The 19,341-nt window shown below is 41.8% G+C and overlaps 1 protein-coding gene across 1 annotated transcript in view; it reads left to right on the plus strand.

The window, feature by feature from the left end:
- The window catches only part of LOC120522979, a 101,091-nt gene that overhangs the window by 5,478 nt on the left and 76,272 nt on the right, over positions 1 to 19,341 (plus strand). Inside the window, exon 3 of the mRNA XM_039743850.1 lies at positions 16,520 to 16,652. Within this exon, the coding sequence (XP_039599784.1) occupies positions 16,520 to 16,652 (133 nt within the window). The remainder of the gene's footprint in view (positions 1 to 16,519; positions 16,653 to 19,341) is intronic.

Genomic DNA, 19,341 nt, shown 5'->3' on the forward strand with positions numbered 1-19,341 from the left:
TCCTTGAAAGAATTGAAAGAGTAAGTTTTGTCATTGCATTTATTTTATTCTAGGTTAAAACAATCTTATCCAAATATCTACTTAAAAGTAAAATATTCATTCTGGAAAACTAAAAGAAGCAGTATGTTTACTATGAGATGCATTTTAATGAAATTTTGCTTAGTGAAACTACATATATGCACCAAATTGTGAATTTAGATGAAACACAGAATGATTTAAAATTCTAAGTACGTGATGGTAAAACAATTTGGTGAGCGCATTGTATTTTGAAACATATTGCCTTAGTGCTGGCTTTCATGGAATTAATTAGCCTTGAAGGACGATGGTAATGTACTGGGTGCTCAAGACACAACTTTAGCAACAGTAAAGTTGAAGGGGACGTCTGCATCCCCCTCCTTCTGGTTATAGTTGTTGAATACTGACAAGTTGCAATATTCACAGAGATTTGGGGATTGTCCACGCAGGTGAAGTCAAAATCCTACATAGCTAATATCATGTAGCCTGAGCTTTACACTAATGCAGGCAATCATGAACATTAAAAGAGGTTAAAGGCACCATTACACACTACTATGGCTCCTTTTCTAATAATAATACTAGATTTTATAATTTTTTCCTTAAATGTTTTTCTATAAGAAGTCTGCCAGACTGTGTGTCAACTGTGAAAGTTATTCAATACTGAATGTATTTTTCTCTGGAAAGTGGTTGGGAAGAATTGAAGATACAGAAGTTCTGTGAAGTCCAGCTGGATGATGATGTTCAAGTGGCTTGAGACACTGATAAAGGCAGATTTAGTAATGTCTTGTGAAATATGTGCATCCGAGTCTGACATCATTATTTTGAAACTTTTCTTGGCCCAAAAACAAAATAATTGAAAATGGTTCCTGATTTCTGTTTAAATCCCGAAGCATATTGTGTTTAAGGAGCCTGAAAGCCAGTTATTTGTGGACTATGCTCCATTTATGTATTATTTTCTTCAGTAAAATTGATTAATGTTTTTTACCTGTTTGAAAACTTAAGAAAATGTGGGCCAGTTCTGTAGCTGTTAATGAATTTCTTGTTTTCCTCTTCACAAACAATTTCTTTTTTCCTGTGTTAACTCCTCTACATGTCTTCCTATAGTTAATTTTTTAAGCAGTGCCTGATGTAGCAATGTGCTATCAGTGCATGCTCCCAACCTTGATGCAGCTGCATACCTTATTTGATGTTCAATTTATCACAAATGCCACATACATCACTGTCATGGTAATTATTTTCTTTTTTTCAAAAGGTTCAAATCTCCAACGTTTGACTTAATGTGTGAGCACAGTGCTGCCAGTTTATGATTATCAGAGGCCCTTGATGTTTAACATTTAGGGGGCCACAACAGAATTAACATGCACAAAAAAGTGACTATTTGCACTGTTTAAAGTGTACTACTCATTAATGACAAAAGGACAGAGAAAGTTTGAGATCTGCTAGGTGGTGTAGCTAGGTATATACAGGCATGAGTTTCAGAGTGGAAAACATTTCTTGTTATTTTCTAATATTTTCTGTGTAAAATAATTTTCTTATGTAATGTCCCATTGCTTGCATACTATTTCTGATGAAATGCTCAGTTTGAATTGTCTACATGATGCTTGTAAATTGGATATGAGTACTGTTCTATTAGTGCAAATACAACTGCTTTAACTGTGATATGATTTTGCTTGTGTGCATTTGTAGAGTGCCTTGGATGTTGTCAGAACTGTTTAATTAGACACAGCACTTCTTAAGACTTAGAAACAAACAATATGTTTACAGTTTTGAATGCCTAACTTAGATCATTTACACAAGGAGATACACTAATTCAAACATATTGTAAATTTATTTTGGTCAAATGTCCAAGACTAGTTAAATAGGTATTTTTGTGTATTTTTGCATATTTGGGTCATCAGTTGGAATCTTTCAGTCTAATAGACGGTCATTGTATAGACCTACAAAGCACAGTCTTGCTTATTATTAATAATAAAAGTGACCTCACTCTCTATATTTTCCATAGATTTGTGTTAGTCAAACCCTAGACGTGCTGCTAATAATATACAGTGCTATTTAACTGGAGACATTCAAGTTGTAATCCTAGCATGTGTATACTTCTTTTGGGCATTTGAGACTTTTAAAAGTATACATGTCTGTTATGAATGTACCTGTGGTAGAGAGTTTGATAAGGTAAGAGCATGTCTTTCTTATCAGCTGGGGAGACAGAGTCAGACTTCAGATCACGGTTGAGAAGGTGTGGTATACGGGGTTGGGCATATGAGAGCAACCCAGGTACATGCAGAGGACTGAGGAGGTATTGATGCTCCTGCTAGTCAAAAAGGTGTGGAACTGTTTTGTGTGGTTTTAAGTGCTAAAAGTTAGCCAACTGTGTGTGTGTCATTTGTAGGGCACTGTTGTGGTTAGGATCTGAGTGTGTGTGTATATCTATGTATTTGTGTGTTATTTAAGATGCAGGAGTAAAGCAATCCAATAACAAACTTGACAAGTAGAAAGGGTAAATAGACGATAACACAGTCATAATCTATATATATAATTCACTAAGGGCAAGCAAGACAGAGAGCCACGCCCATCAACTCTAAGACCATGAGATATGCTCGACAGAGCACTGCCCGCCAACTCTAACCCTCCTCCTGCATCATGGGATACGCACGACAGAGCCCTGCCCACCAACTGTAATCCTCCTCCTGCGTCCACCGTTGCTACTAAGGCACGTGCACTGCCTGCTCATATGTCCACACGCAACAACTCACCAAACACAGCTTCAGTCACTTTCGTCTGTGCTACAGTCCACATGAGAGAGAGAGAGAGAGAGAGAGAGAGAGAGACACACACACATAAACACACAGGCGCGCAAGAGAGAGAGACACACACAGGTGTGCGCGTGTATTGTTGCAATGTTACTTTTCTTAGTTATTAATTAAATTACGGATTTTTTAAATGTAAATTTTTTCCCCAGTGCTTTTTTAATGTGCTTAAAACTAATTAAAAAAAAGTGTTTTTAGTGAGCGGTTCGTAGCGCTGTAGTGCGAACTCTAGCAGTGGTAGTTTTCTCTGTTGTTCTAGGTTTTCTCAGTGTTATTCAATGATTTTACATTTAATTTACTATTACGCTGTGCATTCTATGGTATGATTAACTATATTTGAGCTTAAAAACTTAAAAAAAAATATATTTACATACAGTTCATACGGTTTGAAATGGATTAATTGTATTTACATACAATCCTATGGGGGAAATTACAACACACAACCAAATCGGTTTACAACCAGAGTTTTGGAATGAATTATGGTCGTGAACCGAGGTTCCAATGTATATATAATCAAGCAAGTCGCCCAACTATGGGGTACGCATGACAGAGCCCCGAACACCCACTCTCACCCTCCTTCCGCGTCCACCCTCGCTCTTGAGGCATGCGCACTACTTGCTCATGTGCCCGCCCCCCAACACGTCACCAAACACATCGTCACTCGCTTTGGTCTGTGCTACAGTCCATATGCAGCTGCGAGCCACGTTAACCATTCACGTTGATAATTATGCGACGTATGCTACGCCATGGGTTGACTAGTATAGAAATATTTTATGTTTAAAAAACTGTACTTGTTCTGATTAATAAACAGTTTTGTAGTCAGCAAGTCTGGGTTTTGCTCACAAGCCAAGTCAAATGACTTCATTTACTGAAAAAGCCAGCCTGCCCTTTAATAGTCTAAGCTTTGTTTTTATTTCCAAATTTGTTTCATTGTATAAAGTTTTATAATTGCAGCCCATTCACCCAGGCAAGCCATATACCTGATTTGACAGCTTTTCTCATAGTTTATATAGATAGATAGATGGATACTTTATTAATCCAAAGGGGAAATTCACATATAGGACCAGTAAGGACCATATAATGCTCAAATGGTGTGACGACAAAAAAAAAAACTGTAATAGATATTTTTTTCTTTACAACTCTGTATAAAAGTAAACATACATTGCCCTCTATAATGTTTGGGACAAAGACACATTTTTCTTTGTTTTACTCCTCTGCTTCACATAATAAAACAATTCAGATGTGATTAAAATGCACATTTAAAATTTATTTTAAGGGAATTTGCATACATTTTGGTCACACTATACTGAAATTAAAACTATTTTTTATACATGATCTGCCCCCAACCATTATTACAGCCCTGTAATGTTTGGGACATAGCTCTGGTGAGTATATTAAAGCAGTCATATTTACACAGCAGGTTGGAGTGCATTTATTGACAAGCAAATTGTCTTATCAGTTGCCTAACCGGCACATCACTTTAAAAAGAAAACACATGTTGGAATAATCGTGAATGCTTATCTGCAAACTCTCACAGCGTAACTGCTTGATCAACCAGTTACTGTGGCATGGAGAGAAAACTGTCTAATCATATGAACGCGGAACTTCTGCTGTTTTTTACTGGATAAATACATGACCTTTGAATTAAAGACAATCATAGCTACAGCATGAAAACCCTGTGAAGCAGCCATTTATCAGGGTTAAAGATGGGGAGGGGGCTTGACATAAAAAAACTTTGAATAGGCAATTTTAACAGGAAAATTATAAACTTGAAGTATAACAGTAAGTCAGCAGTTGCCTTTTTGTCAGTCCTAGGGATAATGATAAATGTGGGAGAAGTTTAGGATTTTTAAGCAATGTGGACTATGGCCGGCCAGTCATCCGGCCAATACCCTCAGGCCACCAGGTGGAGCCCTCCCTGCAGCATGGAGGTGCCCTGAATGCCAGCAGGGAATAATGGACATTGGAGTTTTCATCCACAGCCCTGCTGGATACCACAGACTTTTGCATACAACCCGGAAGTGCGTCCTAGTCACATGGAGAAAGAGACCGACATATTTCCGGGATGAAAAGAAGACTTTGGATTTGACCCAGAAGTGCTAGGAAGTCACATGGACCCAGGGTTCGGAAGCACTTCCGGTCACGTACTATAAAGGACTGTGGGAAATCCCAGACGGTGAGCTGAGCTGGGTGTAAGGGTAGCAACGCATCTGGGAGTGGAGGATTGTTTATTGATTAAGAATTGTATTGGGTTTATGAGTATTGTGGAGAGGAGGGTGCTTAAATAAAGTCAAACTTTGGACTTTTACCTTGTGTCTGGAGTCAAGGTTCAAGGGGATAACAGCGCCCCCTATCTGTCACAGTACATAGATTATTTAGCATGTACAGTGTGTTGGTCATTGTGCTCATCAACCAAAGGTAGTGGCTTTTTAAGCTGACATATTTTACACTAGAAAAAAAACATAAATGTGCTTTGCTTGGAAGAGATTCAGCATCATAATATCAGCGCTTGTTCATCATATACTAGTCAATATGTAGAGACAAGATAATTGGTCTGATATATCTGTGCCTGATACTATCACTTGGGCCCAAGTCACAAACCCAGGGTACTGACTGAAAGAATGAAATCTTGAACAAGTACATGCAGCAAAAAGGTTTACTGGACTTACTCTCTGTGACAAAATGAGAAGCTCAAGAATTTTGGAGGATCTTGGAGTAAAATTTACTGCTACTATCTACAATACCAGACATTTTCCACTGTGAGTTGATTTAGGGATACTCCACGGTCTAGGAATTATATATTTTAGTTTGTCTGTCAGTGCCTGAGAATTCTCCAGGATGAGCTTGAGACTTGGTGAGAGAATGGTGGTTTAATCACATGGTCATACTGGATTGAAAGTGAAGCGTTATTTAAATGGGCAAATTAAGGCCATAATAAAACAATAACAGTATGTGCACAGTTTCAGTTTTTTTCAAAATATTGGTTATCTCCGTAAGCAGTGTGCATCACTCTGAGTTGAAAATATCAAAATATGACATGGATTTTTTTCTAAGAAAAAATATTTTTCTTGGAATAAAAAGTAAACAAGGATGAAGAAAATTTTTAATGATTGCTATAGCCTTCCATTGATTCTAACTAATGAGTAAATTGAAAAATAATGGTTTTAAGCACTTTGAAGCAATGACTTCGGTACACCAGAGAAATCTATGACAAAAAGATCTAAAAACACTGAAGCTGGTCTCGTCTGTTACGGGAGATGGATGTCTGAAACGGAGCTCCGTTAGCAGCGGCTTTATTTTCTGTCTTATTTCTTATTATCCCGAGGTATCCTGTATTTACCCAACCCGAGGTGTTTCTACTATGAGTAACAAGAAAGGGGGTCAGAAAGAAACGGAAAGGAAACTTAAAGCTACACCCAAGTCTAGACAGACATCAAACCCAAGTCCGAGCACAGACTTCCCAGGACTCTGCTCCACTGCATCATCTCCAGTCGAAAGCGAAATTGGAGAGAAGGTGCAAGTGATGCAGGTCATGATAGTTCGCCAATTCCAGAAGATCACTTGAAACTAGAATTGGCCTTGTACTCCACGCTTTCATGTACTCCTTGCGAGCCGGAAGCATCGGCTATAACCAGGGTTGCAACTTCACCCGCGGAGCATTAAAGCCGAAACGATTTGTCTGAACTGAAGGAAATGATCGTAACATTGGCCATGGCCATAACTGAGCTTAAGAAAGACATTCAGAAAAATATGGAGAAAGAAATAAATGGCTTGCTCAAGACAAACGAGAAGCTGCAGCTAGTGCTGTGGCAGGATAATAACGACTTGGAAAAATGTATATGTAATTGTTTTGATGCAACCTTTAAAAGTATGCTGGGAAAAATTGAGGAACACATTCAGGAAAATGCGTCTAAACTGAGAGAACTTGACGATCAGCTGGAAGACATTAAGTAGACATTCATGACTCGAATTGAAACAGCTGAACATTCGGCATCTACTGCCGATGAAAAAGGTACAGCTGCGAATTCCAAATGCAAAACACTTGGAGAAAGACATGCGGCTGTGGAAGATGGATGCAGAAGGAATAATATTAGAATCGAAGGTCTACCTGAGAATCGTGAAAGTCCAAACCCAGTGAAATTCGTAGTTGAGCTATTCTCAAAAATAACTGTAGAGGACTTTAAATCAGATACTGAGATAGCGACAGCTTATCGCATACATGGATCAAATACCTCTAAACCTAGGACTCTAATTTTCCGCTTCAAGAGATTACAATTTATGCTTAATGTAATGGCACTTCTCACAGAAACAAGATGAAAATAACCACATTCGTATTTTCCCTAAATTTTTCACCCTCAACAGCTGCTAAACATGCAGCTTTTTACAACATTAAACAGCGGTTACAGAAAGCCGATATCAGATACAGCCTCTTGTATCCTGCCAAACTGAAAGTGGATATTCAAGACAAATATTACATCTTCTCCAACAAGGAGAAAGCAGATAAGGAATTAAGAAAGCTGATCCAGACACTTTTTTGAAATACAATATTGAGCCGCATCCTGTCATGGCATGGCAAGAAGATATTACCTGCTGTCTTATTCAGCTTGCAACGATACGGGTACCATAATTATACATCCTTTTCTCTTCTCTGACACTATTTGTTTATGCTTGAATTATAACTAGCAAAATACCCGCGCTTCGCAGCGGAGAAGCAGTGTGTTAAAGAAGTAATGAAAAAGAAAAGGAAACATTTTAATAATAACGTAACATGATTGTTAATGTAATTGTTTTGTCATTGTCATGAGTGTTGCTGGCGTATATATATATATATATATATATACATACATGTCTACATATATACACACACACATATACATACACATATATCTATCTATCTATCTATCTATCTATCTATCTATATATCTATATATATATATATATATCAACTAGCCATGTGCGCCCAACTACGTTGCACATGTTAAAGTTGTCTGTGAAGGGCTCCCTGTTTAAACGCGGCTGCCAGTCGTGAACTGGGCCCTTCGTTGCACAGCATTATGATTTTTTATAAAGGAAACAAAATTAAAAAAGAAAACCCTTGGATATTGATTCGATAGGAACGGCCCACTTGGAATCACTGTCCGAATAGTAATTATGTGGTGGTGTAGGAGCATTTCTGTTTCTGTCCATTCACAGTCCGTCTCGTTTTCACAACGCTGTCGTTTCCTCTCACGATCTCTTCTCAACCTTCCTCCAATCTCGCAGGTTGCTTTGTGGCAATCCAAAGAGTAAGGAAATATACACAGAGCAATGGTTATTAAAGGGGGACACACAGGTATCCAGGCTCTTTAAAACATAAATAGGGATCACTTCACTGACATGTGAGCAAGGCACCGTACAACTGTGAGACGCGCAGCACTCGCCGGCTACGCAGATGAGCAGGGACCCTTGGCATCTTTCTTTGGGTGTTTTTCACAGTCGGTAGACAAGTCTTTTTAGTGTCCTGCGTTTTTAGAACTGTGACCTTAAATGCCTACTTTCTGTAAGCTGTTAAGGTCTTAACGACCATTCCACAGGTGCATGTTAATTAATTGATTATCCCGTGTAGGTAGAAGGCTGAAATTTGGCAGGCTCATTCCTTACAGCTTACTTACAAAAGTTAAGCAGGTTTCATTTTGAAATTCAATAATAATTTCCGGAACGTGCTGTTACGTTGTCATTTATTTTACCCACTGTCTTTCTTTCATTCATATACGTAGGCACGTACCTTTTATCTTCGGCAATCTCATTCTCTAACCAGGCCTCAGGAGCTAATCAACGTAACACTGTCCACCACCCCTTTCGTTATTCCGGCACATTGTTGACATCCGTGAGTAACAACAACGTACTAAATTGGAAGGTGATCTACGCATGCATGGAATTCGCGGACAAAGATCAAGATCTAAATGAAGATCTCTTTAGTTAATTTAACTCTTTGAGGGCTGAATATTTTTCCAAAAAACTCAGATTTCTGAAATGCACGTAAAGCAATGGTTTCACACATAAATCAACATAAAAAGTCTGTTGCTGCCTGCTGTGACTGCTGTTGGCGCCTCTTCACTATTTCTGGCAGCAGCGGCTGCGCAGGGCTGGCATAACGGCCAGTAGGAATGCACGGCGGGCCGGCTGCCTGGCTGTTTTCACGCACTTGTAGTGCAACGCAATCTGGTTTGTACCTCCTGTCATTGTGAACGGTGGTCATCCTTGGCGAACGCTGCCAAAGGCACATCAGCTACATGAACAAGATGCTGATACAGATGCTGGTACCTCACTTTCATTTTCGATATCCATCTCCAGATCACTTGCATCAAAATCGGAGTCTGACAATTCACAGTCCGATTCAGCGATAATACGCAAAGCGTCATCCACAGAGCATTTGGCTTTGCGCATTCGCTTCAATCTTTTGCCAGATGTTGATGCCATTTTAGAGGTTGTTTGCTCTTTGCCACTTATGCATGCACAAGGAATCAAGGTCAAATCAACAAAGCGAACTTTCCTTCTAGCAAAGAGAGTTGAACTAAAACATAACAGCAAGTTTTGTCACCGTTTACAGCTTATTACCGCTCTCTACCCCTGAATATCTACTAAAGTCAACATCCGCCCTGAAAGAGTTAAAGCACAACAATTTGTTTAGTTTGAATGTCTGTGTTTTGAGGTGTGACTAGAGTACTACAGTCTTCAGTAATATAGGCCTGGAGGAGATTCTTAATGCAATGCCTATGTTTTAGCTGTCTCTCTACTGCCATCCAGGGCTTCTTCTTCTAATTCATTCACGGACAAACAAAGATCAAGACCCAAATGAAGATTATTTATAGTGATATATATCTATCTATATCTATATATCTATCTATCTATATAATCTATATATCTATTATCTATCTATCTATCTATCTATCTATCTATCTATATCTATATCTATATCTATATATATATATACACATACACATATATCCTTTGGGGTGCGAGCACCTGTTCCTGGGGGTGCTAGAATCCATTAAGGAAGAAAAATTAAAAACATTTGTACAAAATCTTAATTTATCTTTCCGTTCCTAAATAATTAAATGGGCAGGCTATTTCGTATCAGTGCAATATGCTGCTTGTTAAAATGGATGACTCCTGCTCTTACGTGCACTTAGTGCTGCGTGAGTATTATGAACTATTGTATCTGTTCAAATTCTATTTAAATTTTAAATATAAGTAATTTTTATTTAGTCGACAGAAATATGTTTAGTAGGAATGTAAGTTAAATTTAGTCATCATTGCAGTACTAGGTTGTTGTACCGTGTTAGCCATTACGAATGTAGAGAAAAGCCAAGCAAAATGACACCTTTTATTAACTAAAGATTACAATATGCAAGTTGAGGTAATCAGGCCTTCTTCAGGCAAGATGTTACATCTTGCCTGAAGAAGGGGCCTGAGTTGCCTCAAAAGCTTGCATATTGTAATCTTTTTAGTTAGCCAATAAAAAGTCATCATTGCATAAATTCTTCTTCACCATAGAAATGTAAAGACTAAATTCAACTTCCATTCCTACCAAAGATATTTCTGGTGACTAAATAGAACCTACTTATATCCAAAATCGAGCTATTGAGCTCTCGCCTGCCTGCCTGACTAAGTCACCCTCGATTCGCTCTTACTTTTCATTACCGTTCATTTAATCATGGCTAGTCGCAGAAAAATTATAAAATGAAAGGAGGATTACACCGAGTATGGCTTTACCAAAACAATTATTGATGGCGAATAAAGTATCCATTATTCATAAAGATTCAATTGGTGATCTGTTTTTCTGCGTTAACCTCTTATTTTTTCATACTTCTTCTCAAACGAAGGGGGTGCGAGGGTAAAAAGAATCGGGAAGCACTGATCAATGTAATCGAATGTACCAGGAAATCATGCATTGAGAGAAGTTCCCCTTTGCTTGGAATGCAAAGTGTGATAAAATGCGTGATTTTTTAATGCGTTATGGAGCACATGCATCGAAGCTTCTCAGCTGTGCTTGTGCTAAGAAAAGGAAACATTTTAAAAATAACATAACATGATTGTCAATGTAACCTTTTGTAAGCAGTGCCTGGAGAATTCAGTGTGGAGAAACTCTAGAGACAGCGTGTGTATTAACTTGTGGATTTTTCTGTGAGTATTTGGTGGCAGCGTGACAAAGTTGCTTCAGCAAGACCGCGTTAGCTGCGGAGCTCAGCTCAGAGCGAAATGAGATGAATGGGAGGGGAGATGATGACGTGACTCCCCCACCCGCCTTAACTGTCAATCCCCCACAAACACAGTCTCTTGGAATTTGCATAAGCACAGCCCTTCACGTGCAATTTTAACTTAGTTACAAAGTGATCAAAACTCTTGTTTATATCCTGCGTCCTCTCATTAAACTTGTATCCCGCCTTACCCGTGGGCATGACAAACGCCAGCAGCAGCCTGTCTATGAACTTAATTTAAACTTAAAAAATCATCAAATCACAATCATTGCTGATGCTAATCAGTGCTTTCCATGATATATAGTTTATAAGGAAAATGCAAAGTGCTGTTGCATTCACACAGACCCCATCCTTGAAGCACCTGCCATGGCTTGCAAAATTCAATCAAACTTCACTTTCGTCACCATCGCCTGATTTTTGTTTATATGAGCACACAGAGAAATAACACCCCTGTGATGTCAATTGATCACTGATATAATACCATAAATTGTAGGAGATGTGATGAAATATAATTTTAAAATTGCTTGTAATAAAAGAAAGTAACTTGTGATGGCAGCACACTTTGCAGCAAAGTTTTAAAAATTGGGGGAGTGACAATGCCCTAGTGCTAAAAAGTGTTGCCCCTGAATGAGCAGCAAAGAATAAAACTGGCCTGCAGGTATAAATAAGTGCAGACCCATCTCCTAATGTGTTATACATTTAACTAACTACAGAAAACTTTTTAAACTGCAGAAAAATAACAAATATCACTTCCAGTATACAAAAAGTATACTGGCTTAAGCTAATTAATCCATCCATCCATTATCCAACTACAGGGTCACGGGGGTCTGCTGGAGCCAACACAGGGCGCAAGGCAGGAAACAAACCCCAGGCAGGACATCAGCCCACTGCAGAAGATAATTAATATTTCTGTAATTTAGAGGCAAGGTGCTATAAGACACCGGGCTATGACTCTCTCTAACCGTGTCCACTGGTAGCTTACTAGGCTCAGCTCTCAAAAGGCAGAGTGAACTGGAAGTGCATTCGTAGGCTGTAGAATCAATACCATGAAAAATGAGCATCCAAACAACTTTATAAATGTTACAATCAATACTTACCTATATTTTAATACTTCTGACAACACTACTCAAGATGTACAGTATATATGTATGTATGTATGTATTTATTTGATTAAATCACCAATAAGGTTTTTTTCTGATAGTTCTGCCATGAAGGCCATGTCTATATAAGTAATGCTGCACAGTAAAGCAGTGCACCACCACTCCTTTTTCATCTAAATCTGTTTGTAGTCTCCTTGCAGTCATATAGTGGCATATATAAAAATAAAATGTATTTAGTGTGTAAATATTTTGGACTACAAGGCACATCTTCCTATTACTACAATACATACCATATTTAAAGAAATACATAATAATAGAGTTGCACCAGGACTGCCAAAATAACATACGTCATGGCTGAATATGCATGTGGAAACACTAAACTTGTCGTTCCTTTAATTGTTTTAAGGCAAACTAATTATCTTGACTCCTCCTTGAACCGTCACCTTATCGTGGTGGTTGGGTTTGCGTGTCCCAATGATCCTAGGAGCTATGTTGTCCGGGGCTTTATGCCCCTGGTAGGGCCACCCAAGGCAAACTGGTCCTAGGTGAGGGATGAGACAAAGAGCGGTTCAATAAACCTCTGATGAAGAATAAAAACCTTGGACGACGCTTTCCCTTGCCCGACGCTGGTCACCGGGCCCCTCTGGAGCCAGGCCGGGAGGTGGGGCTCGATGGCGAGCGCCTGGTGGCCGGGCCTGCACTCATGGGCTCTGCCGGGCACAGCCCAAGAGGTAACGTGGGTCCTCCTCCCCATGGGCTCACCACCTATGGGAGGGGCCAAGGAGGTTGGGTGCAGTGTGAGTTGGGTGGTGGCCGAAGGCGGGGACCTTGGCGGTCTGATCCTCGGCTACAGAAACTGGCTCCTGGGACGTGGAATGTCACCTCTCTGAAGGGGAAGGAGCCTGAGCTAGTGCGCGAGGTCGAGAGGTTCCGGCTAGATATAGTCGGACTCACCTCGACGCACAGCTTGGACTCTGGAACCAATCTCCTTGAGAGGGGCTGGACTCTCTACCACTCTGGAGTTGCCCCCGGTGAGAGGCGCCGAGCAGGTGTGGGCATACTTATTGCCCCCACTGGAGCCTGTGCATTGGGGTTTACCCCGTGGAGAGAGGGTGGCCTCCTCCGCCTTCGGGTGGGGAAGGGTCCTGACTGTTGTTTGTGCGTATGCCAACAGCAGTTTGGAGTATCCACCCTTTTGGAGTCTCTGAGGGGTTGCTAGAGGGCATACCTTCTGGGATTCCCTCGCTTTGCTGGGAGACTTCAATGCTCACGGGCAATGACAGTGAGACCTGGAAGGGCGTGATTGGGAGGAATGGCCCCGATCTGAACCCGAGGTGTTTTGTTATTGGACTTCTGTGCTCGCCATGGATTGTCCATAACGAACACCATGTTCAAGCATAAGGGTGTTCATATGTGCACTTGGCACCAGGACACCCTAGGCCTCAGGTCGATGATCGACTTTGTGGTCGTGGTCGCCGGACTTGCGCCATATGTCTTGGACACTCGGGTGAAGAGAGGGGCGGAGCTGTCAACTGATCACCACCTGGTGGTGAGTTGGCTTGAATGGTGGGGAAGATGCCGGTCAGACCTGGTAGGCCCAAACGTGTTGTGAGGGTCTGCTGGGAACGGCTGGCAGAGTCCCCTGTCAGAAGTAGCTTCAACTCCCACCTCCGCAGAACTTCAACCACGCCCCGAGGGAGGTGGGGACATTGAGTCCGAATGGGCCATGTTCCGTGCCTCTATTGTTGAGGCGGCTGACCGGAGCTGTGGCCGCAAGGTGGTCGGGGCCTGTCGTGGCGGCAATCCCCAACCCGCTGGTGGACACCGCGTGAGGGATGCCGTCAAGCTGAAGAAGGAGTCCTATAGGACTTTTTGTCCTGTGGGTCTCTGGAGGCAGCTGATAGGTACCGCAGGCCAAGCGAACGGCTTCGTTGTTGCTGAGGCAAAACTCGGGCATGGGAGGAGTTTGAGAGGCCATGGAGAACACTTTCGGACGGCTTCAGGAGATTCTGGTCCACCGTCCGCGCCTCAGGAGGGGAAGCAGTGCAGTGTCAACACCGTATATGGTGGGATGGTGCGCTGCTGACCTCACTGACGCTAGGGTCGGTGGGAGGAGTACTTCAAGACCTCCTCAATCCCACTAACATGCCTTCCACGAGGAAGCAGAGCCTGGGGACTCTGAGGTGGGCTCTCCCATCTCTGGGACTGAAGTCACCGAGGTGGTCAAAAACTCCTTGGTGGCAGGGCCCGGGGTGGATGAGATACCGAGTTCCTTAAGGCTCTGGATGTTGTAGGACTGTCTTGGTTGACACGCCTCTGCAACATCGCATGGACATCGGGACAGTGCCTCTGGATTGGCAGACCGGGGTGGTGGTCCCCTCTTTAAAAGGGGACCGGAGGGTGTGTTCCAACTATAGAGGGATCACACTCCTCAGCCTCCCTGGAAAAGTCTATTCGGGGTTCTGGAGAGGAGGGTCCGCCGGATAGTCAACCTCGGATTCAGGAGGAACAGTGTGGTTTTCGCCCTGGTCGGAACAGTGGACCAGCTCTTCACCCTTAGCAGAGTCCTGAGGGTGCATGGGAGTTTGCCCGACCGGTCTACATGTGTTTTGTGGACTTGGAAAAGGCATTCGACCGTGTCCCTCGGGAATCCTGTGGGGGTGCTCCGGGAGTATGGGGTACCGGACCCCTGATAAGAGCTGTTCGGTCTCTGTACAACCGTGTCAGAGCTTGGTCCGCATTGCCGCAGTAAGTTTCCAGTGAGAGTTGGACTCGCCAGGGCTGCCCTTTGTCACCATTCTGTTCATAACTTTTATGGACAGAATTTCTAGGCCAGCCAGGGTGTTGAAGGGGTCCGTTTGGTGGACTCAGGATTGGGTCACTGCTTTTGCAGATGATGTTGTCCTGTTTGCTTCATCAGGCCGTGATCTTCAGCTCTCTGGATCGGTTCGCAGCTGAGTGTGAAGCGGCTGGGATGAGAATCAGCACCTCCAAATCCGAGCATGGTCCTCAGCCGAAAAGGGTGGAGTGCCCTCTCAGGGTTGGGGAGAGATCCTGCCCCAAGTGGAGGAGTTCAAGTATCTCGGGTCTTGTTCACGAGTGAGGGAAGAATGGAGCATGAGATCGACAGGCGGATCGGTGCGGCATCCGCAGTGATGCGGGCTCTGCATCGGTCTGTCGTGGGGAAAAAGGAGCTGAGCCGTAAGGCAAAGCTCTCAATTTACCAGTCGATCTACGCTCCTACCCTCACCTATGGTCATGAGCTATGGGTAGTGACCGAAAGAACGAGATCGCGAATACAAGCGGCTGAAATGAGTTTCCTCCGCAGGGTGTCTGGGCTTTCCCTTAAAGATAGGGTGAGAAGCTCAGTCATCCGGGAGGGGCTCAGAGTAGAACCGCTGCTCCTCCGCATCGAGAGGAGTCAGATGAGGTGGCTCGGGCATCTGATCAGGATGCCTCCTGGACGCCTCCCTGGTGAGGTGTTCCGGGCACGTCCAACCGGGAGGAGGCCCCGGGGAAGAACCAGGACACGCTGGAGGGACTATGTCTCCGGCTGGCCTGGGAACGCCTTTGGGATTCTCCCGAAGAGCTGGAAGAAGTGGCCGGGAGAGGGAAGTCTGGGCCTCTCTGCTTAAGCTGCTGCCCCCGCGACCCGACCTCGGATAAGCGGAAGAGGATGGATGGATGGATAATTATCTTGAGTATAGCCCTTGAAATGTGACAAACATAATGAAAACACATATGTCATATATGTCAATTGTAATGTAGTTTAGTCTCTCAATTACTCTCATAACGTCAGTCAAGTTTGTTGTCTATTTTTGAGTTTGTACATAGGATGAGCAGTAACAAAGTCTGATTGCTCATATATGACACCTTGAAAACACCACCACAAAGAGTGTTATATAGGATTTCTGAAATAATGTAAAACTGAGTTTGATACTTTTAATAAAAAACTGTTGAATGGGATCTTATTAGACCAGACTAATGAGACCTTATAGCTGAAGGGGTACCCAAACATTTAACACATGCCACATTTACCTTTAACTCTAACTGCACATTAACATTTACATAACAGTGCCATTGCTATAATTTGTTTACTGTCAAAATTGTATTAATTGTTTTTTTACTTCAAATGTCAACAAATGTGTAATTCGGTCATGGGTGCCCAATGTTTTGCATGGAACCGCATGTTCACTACCCTTGTTTGGTGTTGCTAAGTCATCCTGATATATAAAGCAAGTTGTTTCCTGGGTAGAATGAATCATTCACCTGCTTCACGTTTTTTTTGCTGTTTGAGATCAAACAAATTTTTTGCATAACTGTAAAACATTGTTGATTTTCTTTTCCTTTCTTTTTTTAGACAATGCGTATGATCCTGATGTAGCTGCAAAACACATATGGATTGAAAAAACAATCATAAAGAAGAACGATTGCTTAACATTTATGGATGATGGAAATGGGATGAACCGTGATATGATGCACAAAATGCTGAGGTGGATACTTTAACCATAAATACCTTTTGTATATGTGAATATTTTCAAAAGAATAATTTAACAATGCTCTGAAGTCTTTTAAGCCTGACTATTATGAGCACCACAGTGTGTCTTGTAACAATTTATTTCTTTTTAATGAACAGCAAAAGGGATCAAATGGTATTCCCATGCTCTATTCTGGATTTGTATTGCTGTCTAAAGATATGCAGTTTGTTTCAGATTGGTTTTGGCTTTGGCTGTCTCGTAACTAGGGATTTGAATAAAAAGACGTTTAACTGTTTAGCCAGTTTGAGTTAAAAACCGTTTAATACATTAAAAATGGTTAGCACCTTCACCCCGTCTCTCCAATCCCCTACCCACAATCACAATGTATCTTATCGAGAAAACAAGATTTCAGCATAGCTCCCTGACAAAATTGTAGCTTGAATTCCTTGAATCATATTTGTACAGCTTAGTCAAATGTTTTTAAAAAAGGGTCCACCAAACATCCTTCCAGGTTTATAACGCACATGGTGCAGATCTTCAGTCATTAAGGTGTTCTGAGAATATATTGAGATATATTGAATTTTGCTGGCTTTTTTCCCCCCCAAAATATTCACCTAGCCGTAGTACCAACATGACCGTAAAACATGGAATTAAATCTTTGAGCCTTTCTGTCATGCTTGCAGACATTCTAGTGGCACAGTGTAGTCCACACGATCTTCCAGTGCTCATCAGAATATGCCAAAAAACTGAATGAAAATTAAATGTCAATTTTGAGTTTCTGTAATTTCTTACCAATTTCACCTTTCTGTGTAGCATTTACATATTGCTGATTCTTTATATAGCAATTTAGGATCAAGTACTTTAATTTATGTGCACAAGTAAATGTATAGTAACACTAAAAGGAATTAAATCAAATAAACAACGTAAATAATATTTCATCTGAAATTAAACATGTTGGGTTCTATTAAGTAAGAAGCTGCATAGACTTCACTTACAAACATCTTTGAGTGTTTGTAGTTAATTGTGTGTGCCTCCATGAGTGAGTATATGTATATTTAAATAAATTATATATTTCAAAACACTTGTGCAAATGTTTTTCAAATCAATAAGCTTGGCCCCATGACTAAACAGAGCAGATTGAAAAAACCCTGGATTAGTTAAGCAGTTATTGCTGGATATATTCTTCAAAAACATTTCACCTATTGGATTAGGTAATGGATCAAACTGGACCAAATAAAATGGTGGGTTCTGCAGCCTGTAACAAGACATAATGGAATATGCTTGAAGAACATAGGTCAGTTTTTTTTGGGAGTTATCATTATACATAGGTCATGGCATTCCGGGCCCTCATCATTGTTGAAGTTACTGCGGTGCAACGAGGACTTCATGGTTGTAAGATTATTGGGATGGATGAGATCTACCCCAGAGATGTTGAATGTACTGGACATTGTTGGGATGGCATTGTTAATGCACCTATTCAGTGTAGGATACAAAGCAGAATAGGTGGCACGGTGGCGCAGTGGTATCACTGCTGCCTCGCAGTTAGGAGACCCGGGTTCGTTTCCTGGGTCCTCCCTGCATGGAGTTTGCATGTTCTCCCCGTGTCTGCGTGGGTTTCCTCTGGGTACTCCGATTGGCAATTCTAAATTGTCCCTAGTGTGTGCCTGGTGTGTGGGTGTGTGTGTCCTGCGGTGGGTTGGCGCCCTGCCCGGGATTGGTTCCTGCCTTGCGTGCTGGGATTGGCTCCAGCAGACCCCCGTGACCCTTTGTTCAGATTCAACGGGTTGGACGATGGATGGATGGATATAAGGTAGAAGGCCCTTGTACTGGTGAACTGGTGTGGTGGTGCACATTTCCTGCTACCAGAGGGATCACACATCCTCAAGGCCTATGTCAGGATGTTGAATCAGAGAGTCTGTCTGATGGTTGACCCTAAAATATAAGAGGAGCAATGTGAATTCCACCCTATTCCACAGCAGACCTGCTCTTCATGCTGGTGCAGTTGCTACAGTCTAAGTCTGATTACCCAGTCTAAGAGTTCTTCAGCTTGTGTTGTTAGGAGATGCTGCGGGAGTTTGAGTTAACAGGGCCACTCTTGTATTGTGTTAGTCCCCAATATGAATACAGTGAATGCTGTGTCAGAATACTTGAAGGTTAAGTCAAATTTGCTCACTGTGGTGTCCATCTCTGTCAAGGCTGTATCCCATCACTGCTCCTGTTTGTGGTTTTCGTGGACAAGATATCAAAGTGCAAATGATGATGTGAGGGTGTCCAACTGGGGAGGCTAGGGCTAGAATCATTTCTTTATGCAGATGATGATGCCCTCTTTCACTCATTTGATTGTGACCTTTTGCACACATTTGAGTGATTCACTGCCAGTTTAAACTGGCATGGTTGAGGATCAACACCGCTAAGTCTGAGGGCATGGTTCTTGTGACAGATAGGGGGCACTATCGCTCCCTTGAACCCTTGTCCAAGACACCAGACACCAGATAAAAGTCCAAAAGTAGACTTTATTAATTCTGCAAAGTGCACAAAGCACCCTCCTCTCCACAATACTCATTAAATCAATCACAAATCACTAACAATAAACTCTCCACCACTCCCAGACACGTTGCCACCCTTCCACGCAGCTCAGCTCGCCGTCTGGGAGCTGCCACAGTCCTTTTATAGTCTGTGACCCGGAAGTGCTTCTGAATCCTCA

Source organism: Polypterus senegalus, chromosome 2 (genome assembly GCF_016835505.1).
Source record: "Polypterus senegalus isolate Bchr_013 chromosome 2, ASM1683550v1, whole genome shotgun sequence".
Lineage (NCBI taxonomy): Eukaryota > Metazoa > Chordata > Cladistia > Polypteriformes > Polypteridae > Polypterus > Polypterus senegalus.